The sequence below is a fragment of the Strix aluco genome, chromosome W (genome assembly GCF_031877795.1).
Source record: "Strix aluco isolate bStrAlu1 chromosome W, bStrAlu1.hap1, whole genome shotgun sequence".
Taxonomy (NCBI): Eukaryota; Metazoa; Chordata; class Aves; order Strigiformes; family Strigidae; genus Strix; species Strix aluco.
The window spans coordinates 29,706,999-29,720,557 of NC_133970.1; the positions used below are offsets into that span (position 1 = coordinate 29,706,999).

The 13,559-nt window shown below is 40.9% G+C and overlaps 2 protein-coding genes across 4 annotated transcripts in view; one reads left to right on the top strand and one right to left on the bottom strand.

Moving 5' to 3' along the window:
* The first annotated feature begins 524 nt into the window (after positions 1 to 524).
* LOC141917752 (syncytin-2-like) lies at positions 525 to 7,036 on the top strand. Of its 3 annotated transcripts, none has more exons than XR_012621430.1 (2): positions 525 to 664; positions 2,761 to 3,414. XR_012621430.1 is itself a non-coding variant. In XM_074811176.1 (2 exons), exon 2 carries the CDS (start codon positions 5,706 to 5,708, stop codon positions 7,014 to 7,016), a length of 1,311 nt encoding a protein of 436 aa, XP_074667277.1. In that variant the 5' UTR covers positions 525 to 664; the 3' UTR covers positions 7,017 to 7,036. The 3 variants fall into 3 exon arrangements, 1 of the variants encoding a protein (XP_074667277.1); XR_012621431.1 differs by lacking the exon at positions 2,761 to 3,414 and adding an exon at positions 1,526 to 1,877; XM_074811176.1 differs by lacking the exon at positions 2,761 to 3,414 and adding an exon at positions 5,706 to 7,036.
* Positions 7,037 to 9,451: 2,415 nt separating this feature from the next.
* The window catches only part of LOC141917747 (zinc finger protein 608-like), a 145,440-nt gene continuing 141,332 nt past the window's right edge, over positions 9,452 to 13,559 (bottom strand). The window contains exons 5-8 of the mRNA XM_074811164.1: positions 12,847 to 13,252; positions 12,172 to 12,344; positions 10,689 to 10,842; positions 9,452 to 9,537 (exon numbers count right to left, since the gene is read on the bottom strand). Coding sequence (XP_074667265.1) covers positions 9,452 to 9,537; positions 10,689 to 10,842; positions 12,172 to 12,344; positions 12,847 to 13,252 — 819 coding nt within the window. The remainder of the gene's footprint in view (positions 9,538 to 10,688; positions 10,843 to 12,171; positions 12,345 to 12,846; positions 13,253 to 13,559) is intronic.

Sequence of the window (13,559 nt, forward strand, 5' to 3'; positions counted from 1 at the left end):
GATCTCCCTGTCCTTATCTCAACCCATGAGCCTTTTGTCATATTTTTCACTCCCCTGTCCAGTTGAGGATGGGGAGTGATAGAGAGGCTTGGTGGGCACCTGTCGGGGGAGGCAGCGGGTCTGCCTCTAGTCTAACTGAAGAAGAATTTAACCTTGACGAGATTCCAGTGTATCCATGAGAGACCAGAAAGTCCCGAGAAGTGCCATGGAAACAAGATTAGAGAACTAAGATAAGAAGAACTGTCCTGACGATTCAGGAGAGAAACTATCACCCAATCGTGAACTGTTAGTTACTAAAGTAAACCAATCCTGTATGAACACCTACTTTGAAGAAGGTTATAAAAAGGCTTATTAGAACAATAAAGGGGCTTTTGCAGCCATTTTGGTCATTTTACACAATCTGATGTTTGTCGTGTCCGTCTCTACTGCGACAAATGGTGACCCCGACGTGATTAGACCGACGTGATTAGACCGACGTGATAAGAGCGACGTGATTAGAGCGACGTGATTAGAGTGAAGTGATTAGAGCGACGTGATTAGAGCGAAGTGATCATTTAAAGGAGAAGTATAACGGCGGCGGGAAGAGCCGCGGAGACGGAGCCCGGTGTAGCTGAGAGCAGAGGGAATCTGCTTGGTCTGGACCTGAACTTCGACACCTAAAAAGGTGAGCCACCGGGAACGGGACTGTAATTATGGGGCAGTCATTAACAAAGGAAGAGGAGACAATTTTGTCTACCTGGAAAGTCCTATTAAAAAGAAAGGGGGTTAAGACCTCAGAACAAAGCCTGAAAAAGATTTTGCTATGGAGTAAGATGCAAGGCTTTGAAGCCACAACAGTTACTGCATTCAGTGTGAGTGCATGGCAAGCAGTAGGATTGAAACTATTGGATGAGGTCTCTAAAGGACAAAAAGAGGCATGTGAGTTGGCAACCACATGGCGCTTATTGAGTGAAACCTTAAAGGAATGGAAGATAGAGCGTGAGGCCTCTGATGGGAAACTAACAGACATTCGACCTGAAGACAATGACGGGGAGGACTGTGGCAAAGGGACAAATGCAGGGGATACCTCAGCCTCAGGAATAGCAGGCAGGAAACCCCTCACGGGCAAAAGCAGATCGCGCCCTCGCCCACCTCCTCCTCCTCCATTAAATATTTTGCGGGGCGATGAGGGCGGTGCAGCGGCAGCCCCTAGCGGCGCAGCAGCAGAAGGGCTGATTCCATCAGCCCCCCCGCCCCCGAGGAGGAAAATAGGGCGGGTAACACAGAGCCAGAGAGCGAGAGCGAAAATGAAAGTGAGGGAGAAGAAGCTTTAACCACGGCTTTACAAACTCTACATATCACAGATAAACCCATGGTGAAGAAAGCCCAGCCATGGATGATAGGGGGAATATAAACCATTGTAGTCAGAGAACATAAGAAGAAAAGAACTTGCGCAAAGACAAGGGGTCTCCACATTGAGAAACACCAAGTGTCAATAAAGTTGCTAGGTTACTATCTCTCGGGTCTGAGCAGAGACTTCCTCTAGCCCTTGAAGAGACATAGGTAAGAGATAAATCCCCCCGAATTCTGGTACAAGCTGACCCAGGGGTTCAGATAAGGAGCAGAGAACAACTGAGACTGCGCAGAAGGACAAGGTGAAAAGTTCATTGGTGAGGAAGATGAGGTACTTCATCAACGAGACCCCCGCCCAGGAATTTACGACCACTGCCCAGGACCTGAGGAGCCCAGGACGCATGTGCAGGAGGGAGGAACCTAATTACCATACGAAGCGGGGATAGATCATAAATATGTATAGGCGCTTCATAAATAAACAATACTTTGTACCATATAAGCAGGTCAAAGGCTACGGGAGGGCACGCACGCCTGTGGTGGAGCGATCCCCCGTGCGCCCAGCGCTGAATAAACATACCTGCTTTACAACTACAAAGTTGTAGAGTTTTTTTTCCGCAAGTCAATGGACTCTCCCTCCATCCACAGTAACTGTAATTCCAAGGTCCCCTGATCGATTTTGGGAGGGAGTTAGAAAGTATGCTGCTGAGGCTGGCAACTGGGATCTGGTCGAACGCCTCAGCCCGTACTCTCCAACCCCAGCCTGTCCACAGTCTGTGGATGCAGCAAAGGAGGCTCATGGTGCATTCCCTGTTTATAAAGCTGTTGCAGGCACAAACGAGCACGATGAGCACAATCCGATCAGTTGGAAGGTGGTGCAGGATTTGCAGAATAAAACACAGAAATTTGGAATCAATTCTCCTGAGGTGATGCAACTTATTCGAATAATCAGCACAGATTTGCTGTGTCCATATGACGTTACACATCTCGCACAAGTGTTGTTTCAGCCGGTGCAATTACAAGTGTTTCAATCTACTTGGAGGCAGATGGCACGTGCAGCCGTGCAGAATAATTTACGACTACCACAGGATGACCCCAGACTAGACATTAGAGAGGATACTTTGCTTAGTGAAGGACCATTTAGTAATCCTCAACTACAAGCCATTTGACCCCCTATTATATTGGAACAGTCTCAACAGGTGGGACTCACCGCTTTGAGAAAGACAATGGAATTGCAAGGTCTAAGTGCCCTATTGGTTAGAAGATCTAGTAGCACTTTGAATGGATTAATTGTGCATGTAGGAATTATTGATGCTGATTTTACTGGACAAATTTGTGCTATGATTTCTACTCCTTATCCACCTGTAACAATCCCAAAAGACACTCGCATTGCTCAACTTGTACCTTTTTTGAGTTGTGTTCCAAAAGCAGAACAGTGCCTCCATGGGGATAACAGCTTTGGATCGACCGGGGCGCTGATGGCTTTTTAGTCACAACCCATTGAGACACATCGTCCGTCCATGAAGTGCATCATCTACAATCAAGACAGTTCTCCTCCTTCTACTTCAATCTGTGAACTTCTGGATACTGGAGCGGACGTAACTATTATGTATCATATTAATTGGCCAATTAATTGTCCCACGGTGGCGGCAGACACAGGGGTAGTGGGGCTGGGAGGATCCGCGCGAGCAAGGACGGCAGCCACAGCAATTCTGATCACCAATCCTGAGGGCCAACAAGCAGTCATTAAACCATATGTGACAGCAGCTCCCCTCAATCTATGGGGGAGAGATTGCTTGTTACAATGGGGGGTGAAGATTACTATGGATTTTTAACAGGGACCACTGTGCTGCAGGGTGTTAGACAACCCATGCTTGTGTTAACCTGGTTAACAAATAGCCCTGTGTGGGTGGATCAGTGGCCCCTACCAACGGAGAAATTAAAGGCCCTGCAGGAATTGGTGGCAGAACAGCTAGCTGCTGGACACATTGAACCCTCTCAGAGCCCATGGAATACTCCAGTGTTTGTGATAAAAAAGAAATCAGGAAAATGGTGATTTTTACATGACCTGCGGCAGATCAATGCTGTCATGGCCACGATGGGGGCTCTACAACCAGGCATGCCTTCACCAGCCATGATCCCTAAAGATTGGGAAATCATTGTCATGGATCTCAAGGATTGTTTTTTTACAATACCATTAGCCTCTCAAGACAGAGAAAAATTTGCATTCTCTGTGCCTTCTGTCAATCATGCAGAACCCGCAAAAAGATATCAATGGAGAGTTCTGTCGCAGGGCATGAAACATTCACCAACAATTTGTCAATGGTTTGTGGCACAAGCTTTGTCACCTGTAAGGGAAAGATTCCCTACCAGCTATTGTTACCATTACATGGATGACATCCTGTTAACATCAAACAACAAGGAGCAGTTGAATGACATGGAGAATTTAGCCAGAGATTCGTTACAACAATATGGATTAGTTATTGCCCCTGAAAAGGTGCAGAAAGTAGAACCCTGGAAATATCTAGGAATGACAGTTACAGGTAAGCAGGTGATGCCTCAACCTGTGAAACTTAACCTTGAAGTTAAAACTCTTAATGATGTACAGAAATTAATGGGATCCCTGAATTGGATTAGGCCCTATCTCGGACTGACCAATTCACAACTGCAACCTTTATTGGAATTATTAAAAAATTCCAATGATCCAACAGAACCCAGAATATTAACTGAGGAAGCATTAAAGGTAATTCACATGGTGGAACGATCTATACACGAGAAATTTGTTTCTCGAATAGATCTGTCTCAATTGGTGCAACTCTTTGTACTAATTGACAAAACTGTACCATTTGGTGCTTTGGTGCAGTGGAATTCTGAGTGGGATGACCCACTGCACATTCTAGAATGGATGTTTCTGTCATTCCGACCACGAAAAACTGCTCCTGGACTGTTTGAGCTTATTGCTGATGTAATCATAAAAGCCAGAAAACGATGTACAGAACTAACAGGATGTGACCCAGCTACGATTGTTTTACCTGTTCAAAACTGGTATTTTGAATGGTGCTTGGCAAATAATTATGAACTACAGACAGCCATGGCGAGTTTTCAGGGACAGGTGTCATATCACCTGCCGTCACACCCGCTACTGAAATTTGCTCGAGAAATACCATTTGGTCAAAAAAATTTAAGCCGCCCAGAACCAGTGAACGGCCTTACTGTTTTTACAGATGGCTCAGGAAAAACAGGTAAAGCAGCAGTAGTATGGTATGAAAACAACAATTGGAACAACAAAGTAGTATATCAAAATGGTTCTCCACAAGTAGTAGAACTACGTGCAATGGCTGTTGTTTTTTCTATTTTTTCCACTCCTGTAAATATTGTAACTGACTCAGCGTATGTAGCTAACTTAGTTTCTAGACTAGACAAAGTGGTTTTGACCATGTCAGACAATCAATTATTATTTGATGTACTTTTAGAACTCTGGAAAAGTATTCAACTACGGACAGAACCTTATTTTATCATGCACATCCGTAGTCATACTACTTTACCAGGATTTTATACAGAAGGTAATGCCAGAGCGGGTGCTCTTGTTTCTGCTATGACTCTGAATACTGTTCCTAACATAAAGCAACAAGCTGTATTATCACATCAATTTTTTCACCAAGGATATCGAGCTTTACGACGGCAGTTCAGCTTGTCTCATGCTGAAGCTCATTCCATTGTAGCTGCCTGCCCTGACTGCCAAGGAACTCACACACCAGTGTATTTTGGTACTAACCCCAGAGGTATGCAGGCTCTACAGATTTGGCAAACTGATGTTACTCACATAAATGGATTTGGCCGACAGAAGTATGTTCATGTTTCCATTGATACTTATTCTCATGCCTTAGTAGCAACAGCACATAATGGAGAAACAGGAAAAGATGTAATTCGACATTTCCAAAAGGCTTTTTCTATGCTTGGGGTGCCACGCCAAATAAAAACGGACAATGGCCCAGCATATGTTTCACAGAAAGTTCAAACATTTTTCAATTTGTGGGGTGTTACTCATGTTACAGGAATTCCCCATTCCCCAACAGGACAAGCAATTGTTGAGCGTACACATAGTACGTTGAAGCAGCAGCTTCAAAAACAAAAAGGGAGAATGATTGGGGAACCACCACAGGCATGTTTAGATAAAGCAGTTTATGTTCTTAACTTTCTCCATTATGGGGATAATTCTTCTCTACCTCCTCTTTTTCAGCATTTCTCTTCTCTTTTTTCAAAACAAGATTTGCAAAAAGACATCAAAGTGCATGTTAGAGATCTAATTACTGGCCAGTGGAGTGGACCATGTGAATTATTAACCTGGGGCAGGGGTTATGCTTGTGTCTCTACAGATGCCGGCCCTCGCTGGGTTCCTGCTCGGTGTGTTCGGCCTGTGCTGGAACCTGCATCAGGGTGAAGGATGGGTAGTTCCACAACCCAAGCAGAATGTCTGGGTAACTTTGGCAAATATGACACATCAAGAAGCCTTGTGCCTTTCTACTGCGAACCCGGAAAATCCATTCTCCACCTGTTTGGTGGGAGTGCCAGTAGACACATGGCCAATCCCACAAACCCTTCAGGTTTTCTCTCCTTGCAACTCTCCAAAAAATTGCACAGATAATTGGGATGGTGTATATAGTTACCTTCCACAGGTTACGCAAGAACCCCAAGAACTAGAGTTGCTAGGCTCTGTTATAATGGATGCTTGTGTGTTTTTTAATTACTCCTATAACACCACACGAAGAGGGCAAAATGTGAATGCAACTAATGCTGCTTATTATAATTCAACCGCTTGGTGCAATTATACTTCGACTAACATCTCACGATCTTTTGCTGTTCCTCTTGCATTACCTCCTGGTGTGTTTTTAATCTGTGGAGATCGTGCCTGGGGAGGCGATCCATCTAAACTGAATGGAGGCCTGTGTAGCCTCGGACGCCTCACGTTATTAACACCAAATGTGTCAATGATTCTGAATATGACTCGAAAACATAAGCGAGTCTCAAGGACTGTTCATCAGTTTGAAAGTTCTTGTCAAGATAATGTTGAATTCTGGAATCCAGGCCAGATCATAACGGCCTCCATATTGGCACCAGGAGTTGGTGTTGCAAATGCCTTAAGGACTTTGAATAAGTTGGGATGTTGGCTTAGCAAACAGACTAACGCTACTTCTTTAGCTTTGAGTGGCCTTTTAACTGATGTTGATAGTGTTAGACATGCTACTTTACAGAACAGGGCTGCAATTGACTTTTTGCTTTTAGCACAAGGACATGGATGTGAAGATTTTGATGGAATGTGTTGCATGAATTTGTCTGACCACTCAGAATCTATTTTCAAAAGCATACAGCAGCTAAAGGATGGTGTCAAGCGTTTAACAGAAGAGGATGGATTAGATTGGTTAACAAGGATGTTTAAAGGTTGGGGACTTTCTGGATGGTTGATATCTCTGGTCAAAACTGTGGGGGTCATGATCTTGGTAATTGTGACTGTGCCTTTAATGTTGCCTTGTCTTGTCAGTCTTCTGCAAAGGGCCCTGCAGAAGACTGCTTCTGCAATATTTCTAGCACAAATACAAAAAGGGGGGATTGTCGGGGGAGGCAGCGGGTCTGCCTCTAGTCTAACTGAAGAAGAATTTAACCTTGACGAGATTCCAGTGTATCCATGAGAGACCAGAAAGTCCCGAGAAGTGCCATGGAAACAAGATTAGAGAACTAAGATAAGAAGAACTGTCCTGACGATTCAGGAGAGAAACTATCACCCAATCGTGAACTGTTAGTTACTAAAGTAAACCAATCCTGTATGAACACCTACTTTGAAGAAGGTTATAAAAAGGCTTGTTAGAACAATAAAGGGGCTTTTGCAGCCATTTTGGTCATTTTACACAATCTGATGTTTGTCGTGTCCGTCTCTACTGCGACAGGCACCTGGCAGCCAGCCAAAGTCAACCCAGCACAAATTTATAGTATACAGAGCTCCTCTATAAAAGCATTAAAGATTTAAGAACCACTAATATCACAGAAGGTTATTAGGGGTCTTTTTGAGATTACCGAAGTCCATGGAAAGAACTCCAGTTCTATTTTCTGGCTTGGGTCCCACATCACCACCCAGGAGAGGACAGTATTGCAGGTCCAGTAGGGGAGTCATGGGATCTCTGTAGGTGCATGCTATTAACTGAGTACCAGGGAGCACTTCTGAGGATATGGACTAGTAGCTGTGTGGTACCTTCAGATTCTGTTATCTACATCTATGACACATCTCTCAAAGCGGGCCACAGGAAAGCAAGTTGAAACAGACCCCAAGAAAGTACAAAACCAACTTTTTACTTTATTCCGATTGCCAAATTATTTAAGGCAGGTATAAAGATGAAAGTATTCAATATACATTTTACATAAAATAAGCTAGATTATAGCATAAAAAAAGTAACCAGGCAGTTAAAAGTCTCTCTTCTAAGACTGTATAATTGTAAACATCAAAAAAAAAGACTGCAGGACTACTCAAATAAGAGAGCTTCGGATCTGCAGGCTATTGGGTTATTTACTATTCAAAATTATAAAAAAAGACATTTCATTATTCACAGATGTGTATTATTTCATTTTAAATTCATATATTATGTACAACACAGTTTTTGTGGTACTGGCAACCCCATGGCTTCCAAATGTATATCTTTCACAATATACAACTACAATAAAACAGTGAATACAGTAACATTTTACACTGATGCATCTTAATAGGAGCCACCAAATATATATCTACATTGTACCAAAGTGTCATCACAGTTAGCTTTTCTGAGAGCTTGTGGGAAATACCAGAAGGATATGCAAGGTTCAGGCACACTGCTACATAACATTATTTATTTACAATTAGAAAGCAAGAGAAAAAAAAATAAAAATAGAAGAACAGGAAGGAAACACAAAGCAGTCTTTCATGGTTGACACTTTCTAAACATGACAAATACATTTCTCCTTTACTGTGTGGTTCGCAACTTAGCAGCAGACCCTGTGTGTGAGCCTGGTTACCGATACAAAATAGTAAAGAATATATATATTATATATGTCTAAACAAACAGAAATCTAATTACAGCAACATTTGTTATTCTGTGATAAAATCTGAAATTTACAGAAGTGAAATGACTGGTTTTTACCTGCCATTAAGGCATTTCAAATTAGCACCATGGAACTGATGTCTGTAATAAAGCACTTCCTCATGTGATCCAGTCACATGACAATGTACATTTCCAAACTCATCATCTAACAATGCTAACAAATAACATGTTGGGATTTATCTTCTGAGTTCTGAAACTCTACCATGCATCAGGTCTTTCAGAGCTAGAGACCTTTTTCATTCAAATAATTCAAGCTAAGAGTCTTACAACGGTGACTTGTTTTCAGAGTCAACGTTCAGAAAGACACCAATAATCATGGAACTTTATAGTGCTATCTAATACATTAAACACTCTGAGACTTAACATGGACGTGATGAAAGACACCCTACTGTTAAGGGTGTTTTGTTATTTTTCACTTAAAATGGGATGATTATTATAAAGAAGAGTCTCTTTCCTGTTGGAAGTTGAAGAGTAATTTCAATTGAAAACCTAGTAAATAACTGAGAGGCAAATGCATGGGATTTGTATGTAACTTAAAAATAATGTAACCTCCCTAGCAAACCCTTCTGGAAATAAAATCAGCAGACCAGAAAGATTTTCAGATTGAATAAAAGCATACATTTACCTGGCAGTAGATAGATGAAACTGAATGTGAAGTTTAAATTACTTTTGAAAACAATTTGGTTCTTAATTATATTTCATAACCAATTGTTTTATCTTAATAATAACAATACCTAAAACATAGCCTATAGAAAAATCTCAGAAGACAGACTGTTTGTTCCCTCTTAATGATTTGTATTACAATTAAAGGACACAATTCAAGTACAAAATGTCATCTTAAAGAGAATAAAACTACAATTAACCCAAAGTCCAGCCAACCTATTTTCCTGCCTTAAAAACTGTGTCTTACAAGGTAATATATACCTTCAGGTTATAAAATCTATTATTTCCTTTCTCCTCTCTGTATTAACATGTATAATTCAAGTTTTACTGGATATTTACCTTCTTTGTGCAGGAAACATACCAGAGGCAGATGCCTGAGCAGCCACCTGCTGAGTGGCAACAAGGGCAGCAGTGGTCAGTCCTGAAGGAAAGAAGAAACAAAAGAATGTGGATATACTTCTGGTTTTAATGGATTTTTGTGTTCAGAGAAATGGTAGGAAGAATCTCTAATGCAAACAAATAAAAACCCCCTACCTTCAGAAAATGGCTTTTAATACTACACAAACAGCACGTTTCAGGCAATAGTATTAAGACAGTCTGCCCAGCATGACCAATATGACTTCATATAGTATACTGACTTCTCCTTGATAGGTATTTTACAAGAATATACAGAATTCCAACTTACTGTATTCCTTTCCAAGTGTTGCACTGCATGATGCTAAATGGTTTGTATAAATTTCTGAATAGGAAGCTCAGTAGAAATAATAAGTACCAGGAAATAACAAGAATCAACAACAGAAACATTGCATGCTAGCTGCTCAGAATACAGTACTTTGATAAAAAACTTATCATTTCTACAGTTTTCCTACTGAACAAGCATAATGCATTCCGTAAGTCATGTGGAATCACTGAATCAAACTGAGAAATTTCAAGACTTTCACACAGGAAAAATAACCATGAAGGGACTGAGTGAGCATAATGAATTTATGTCATTTTAGCTACCAATTGTGATAGCATGTACTTTTATGTATGGGAGAAAATCTTCTTTTAATTCATCTAGAATCCAGGGTTAGAGAAAAACAGTCAAAGACTGGTATAAAACCTAGGGTGAATTAATCATGTCTTACTGTGCTGCTTTTTCCCTGACTGCAACTTTGTGCACTGCATTTGCCAAAATACAAAAAGAATTCTCTTTCAGATGCTCCAACTGTAATGAACTCAAGCCCTTGTGACTGCAATGCCTTGTACATAAAATAAGTTCAGTATAAAAATCTTTTGTCTTTGCTACACTTCTTTCATTGCTTATACAACTCTAATTATATAAAAAAGGGGTGGTTTGGTTTGTTTTTTTGCCACCTTTCAGGCAGTTAATGTCAGTTTGCAGTAGGATTCAAAACATTCACATGAACAACAGCCTAACTGGTAAATCTTTAATAATGCTCTGACAACCAGTTTTGGAAATATAACAGGGAGGATCTCTATTCAAAACATTTCATGTACATATGACTTGCAATGTCAAGGTAACAACTTCACAAGGCAAGCTAATCTCACCATTGGAAACCTTCTGCTCACCTTGAAATGGGTCATATTGTCCAGGTATAAGCGGGTAACCCATTCCAACATGTGTGTGATGGTGTGTATGGAGATGCCTCTGGCTAAAAGGAGAATGATGGTCTCGTTCCCTCTCTGCTTCCCGTTCATGCTCAGCTGTGGTTTTTTCCACAGGCTGACAATAAAAAGGTGAAAGAAAACTGATGTGAGAATTTTAAAAGGGAGGAAAACACACCAAAAAAATCCACTTACTAATATTACCCTGCAACGAGCTTTCAAATTCAAATAATGAAGCTGATTTCTTCTGATGAAGAAATCTCTCCACTGGAGATTTGCACTTGATCTTAGCCTAAATGCTGGTGTATCTGGTTAATGGAAGATTTTCAAGGCAGAGAGATTTTGAGGTGACACACTGCAGCATGAAGCCATCATACTGACTACTAGTTTTGGGTTCTCTTCAGCCTGGCTGACTTTCAAATGACTGAACAACCTCTCTATCTGAGCTGTTAAGAGTTGATGTAAATTAGTTCTCAGCCTTCTTTAATACACTCTGGGGATCAAACTTGCCTGAGCAGCAAGGAAAAAAATTATTTTAAAAATAGAATAAAGTCAGTGACTTGCTCACAATTAAAACTAGAACCAACCTATCTGAAAGTAGAACAATAGCATTTGCTCCAACATGGAGATTTCAGAAATTTCCATGGAAATCTTCAGAAACAAATACTTTTCAGAAACAGAGATAATCTGCTTTTCAGAAGATATGGATGGCTTCATGGCAAATATACTGAGGGGATATTACCAAATCCCACAGCCCAACTTTTTATTTCATTATCTGTTTACAAACAGGAGCTTCCTGTTTAAGTGCAACAAACTCTGCACCAATGGGTATTTCTGAATATAGGTTTGTGATGGTTTAGCCCCTGCCGGGGTCTGAGACCACGCGGCCGCTGCCCCTCCCCCACAAAGTGAGTGAAATACAAAGCCCCGAGACTGAAATAAGGAAAGGTTTAATACAACAGTGCAATAGCAACACAACCAACAACAACAATAACAATAACAGTAATAGTGATAGCAATGAACAGAGCAAAATAGCTACCAAATACAGCAGTGAGAGGAGCAGATGTACAAAACCACGAGTGCACCGCGCTCCCGCGCCAGGAAATGTGACCTGCCAGGATGTGAGTCCGCATGGTATCTGAATAACCCGGCTAGAGCTCCCCCCCACTGCTGGGGAAACTTAACCCTATCCTGGTTAAACCAGGACAAGGTTTCTATATGAATCCATTCAAGTTAAGAAGACTGAGCACAGAACTCTGTTTTATGTGTCACTTCCAATTTATGCCAAGAAAGCATCCTGACTTCAAATTACTTTTATTTTAAGCAGCAGTATAAAGAAGCATCATGCATTCATAGCTTGATGCCAGACTATGTGTGCTTCTTAAAACTATGTTCTCTACCCCTCCCCAAATGTACTGCTCTTTGGTAACAACAGATGAAGCCTTACAATGGGGCACTTGCTGTGATATTGGTTGGCATGCTGCTGGAGCAAATCCAGTTCTTTGGACTCAGTGGTTGATTTCATATTGATGCTCGAACTGGTATTGACTTTCTCTGCCTCTTCTCTCCCTGACATCTTCCCATAAACAGGATAATGAAATCCTGCAGTGAGATAGGTCCCTGCAGGTAAACAATAGATGCCACATCAAGTTAATGTTTTTACAGTTTGGTTATATCAAGGTAGAAGGAGGGGATGTCAGGACAGAGGGCAACATCAAAAAAGGATCATGTGATTATCAAATTGTATCTATTCTTTTCACCTAATTTGCTCTGGTGAATGAAGGCTATAGAGGGCTGAGCTCATAGCCATTTCAGACATTTATGGGTTCTCTTTAAGTGAAAGGAATAATAGTTATAATGGTTGTGACAGTAAGTGCTTGGAATATAGAATAAACTATCTGTCAGTCTAACAGCAATAGCAGACTCTTAAGGGTCTGTAGCTGGGAACTCTGACAGTTTATAAAAGGAACATCCTGTATTAAATGAGTTTTGTCTACAGAACTTTTCCTAGCACAAGCACAAGCAAAACAAAGCTGATAACAGAAATACTAAAATGCAGGTTTATTGCACTTTGAGCATGTAAATCTTTACTACTGTGCAAGACAAGTTTCAGAATACATACCAGGATAGCTGTGCATTAGGACAGGAGATACTGCATGATAGGCTGGATGGTTGGGATCGTACATCTGTGGATAAGGATAAGCATGCAAGTACTGGATATATGACTGATGCTGACTCATTGGTGAGGAAACTGCCACTCTAGCACATCGAGAGTCCTTCCAATTTACAGGAGTCTTTTGATCATCATTTTTTATCTTGCTCTCATCCACTGATTGAGAATCAGAACACTTGACCTCTTTAGGCTCCTCTTTAATGCTTGCTAATGAGACAGGAAGGTTGGGCAGGGAATGTTCCTTGTTAGGTGTTTTTCTAGGGCTGTCTTTTAACTTTTTCTCATGATCAGGTTCTGATTTTTGCTGATCAAGGTATTTGGTCTGATAATGATGCCATGTTCGTGAATCTGGGTCCTAATATGGAGCAGAAAAAAAAAATTTCTCAACTTCAATGCTGAAGTAAGATTCTTATTGTTATTTCCAATATTTCAGTTAATGTACTTTTAATAGCCATTTTAATAACATATCTGCATTATATAGTGGAGAGGTTTGCTTGTTACACAGTGACTTGAGCTTCAAGTCAAACCAATATTCCCATGAAAGAGTAAGAGACTATTATGAATATTTAATTCAATTGCTTCATCTTATATCCTCCTTCATGCCTTTAACTAGCTTAATCATGAAATACATATGCATTGTATCAAAGTTCTGAGACCATACT

Excerpts from the sequence above, each read along its gene's own strand:
- LOC141917752 (XM_074811176.1), top strand. The coding sequence starts at position 5,706 with ATGCCGGCCCTCGCTGGGTTCCTGCTCGGTGTGTTCGGCCTGTGCTGG.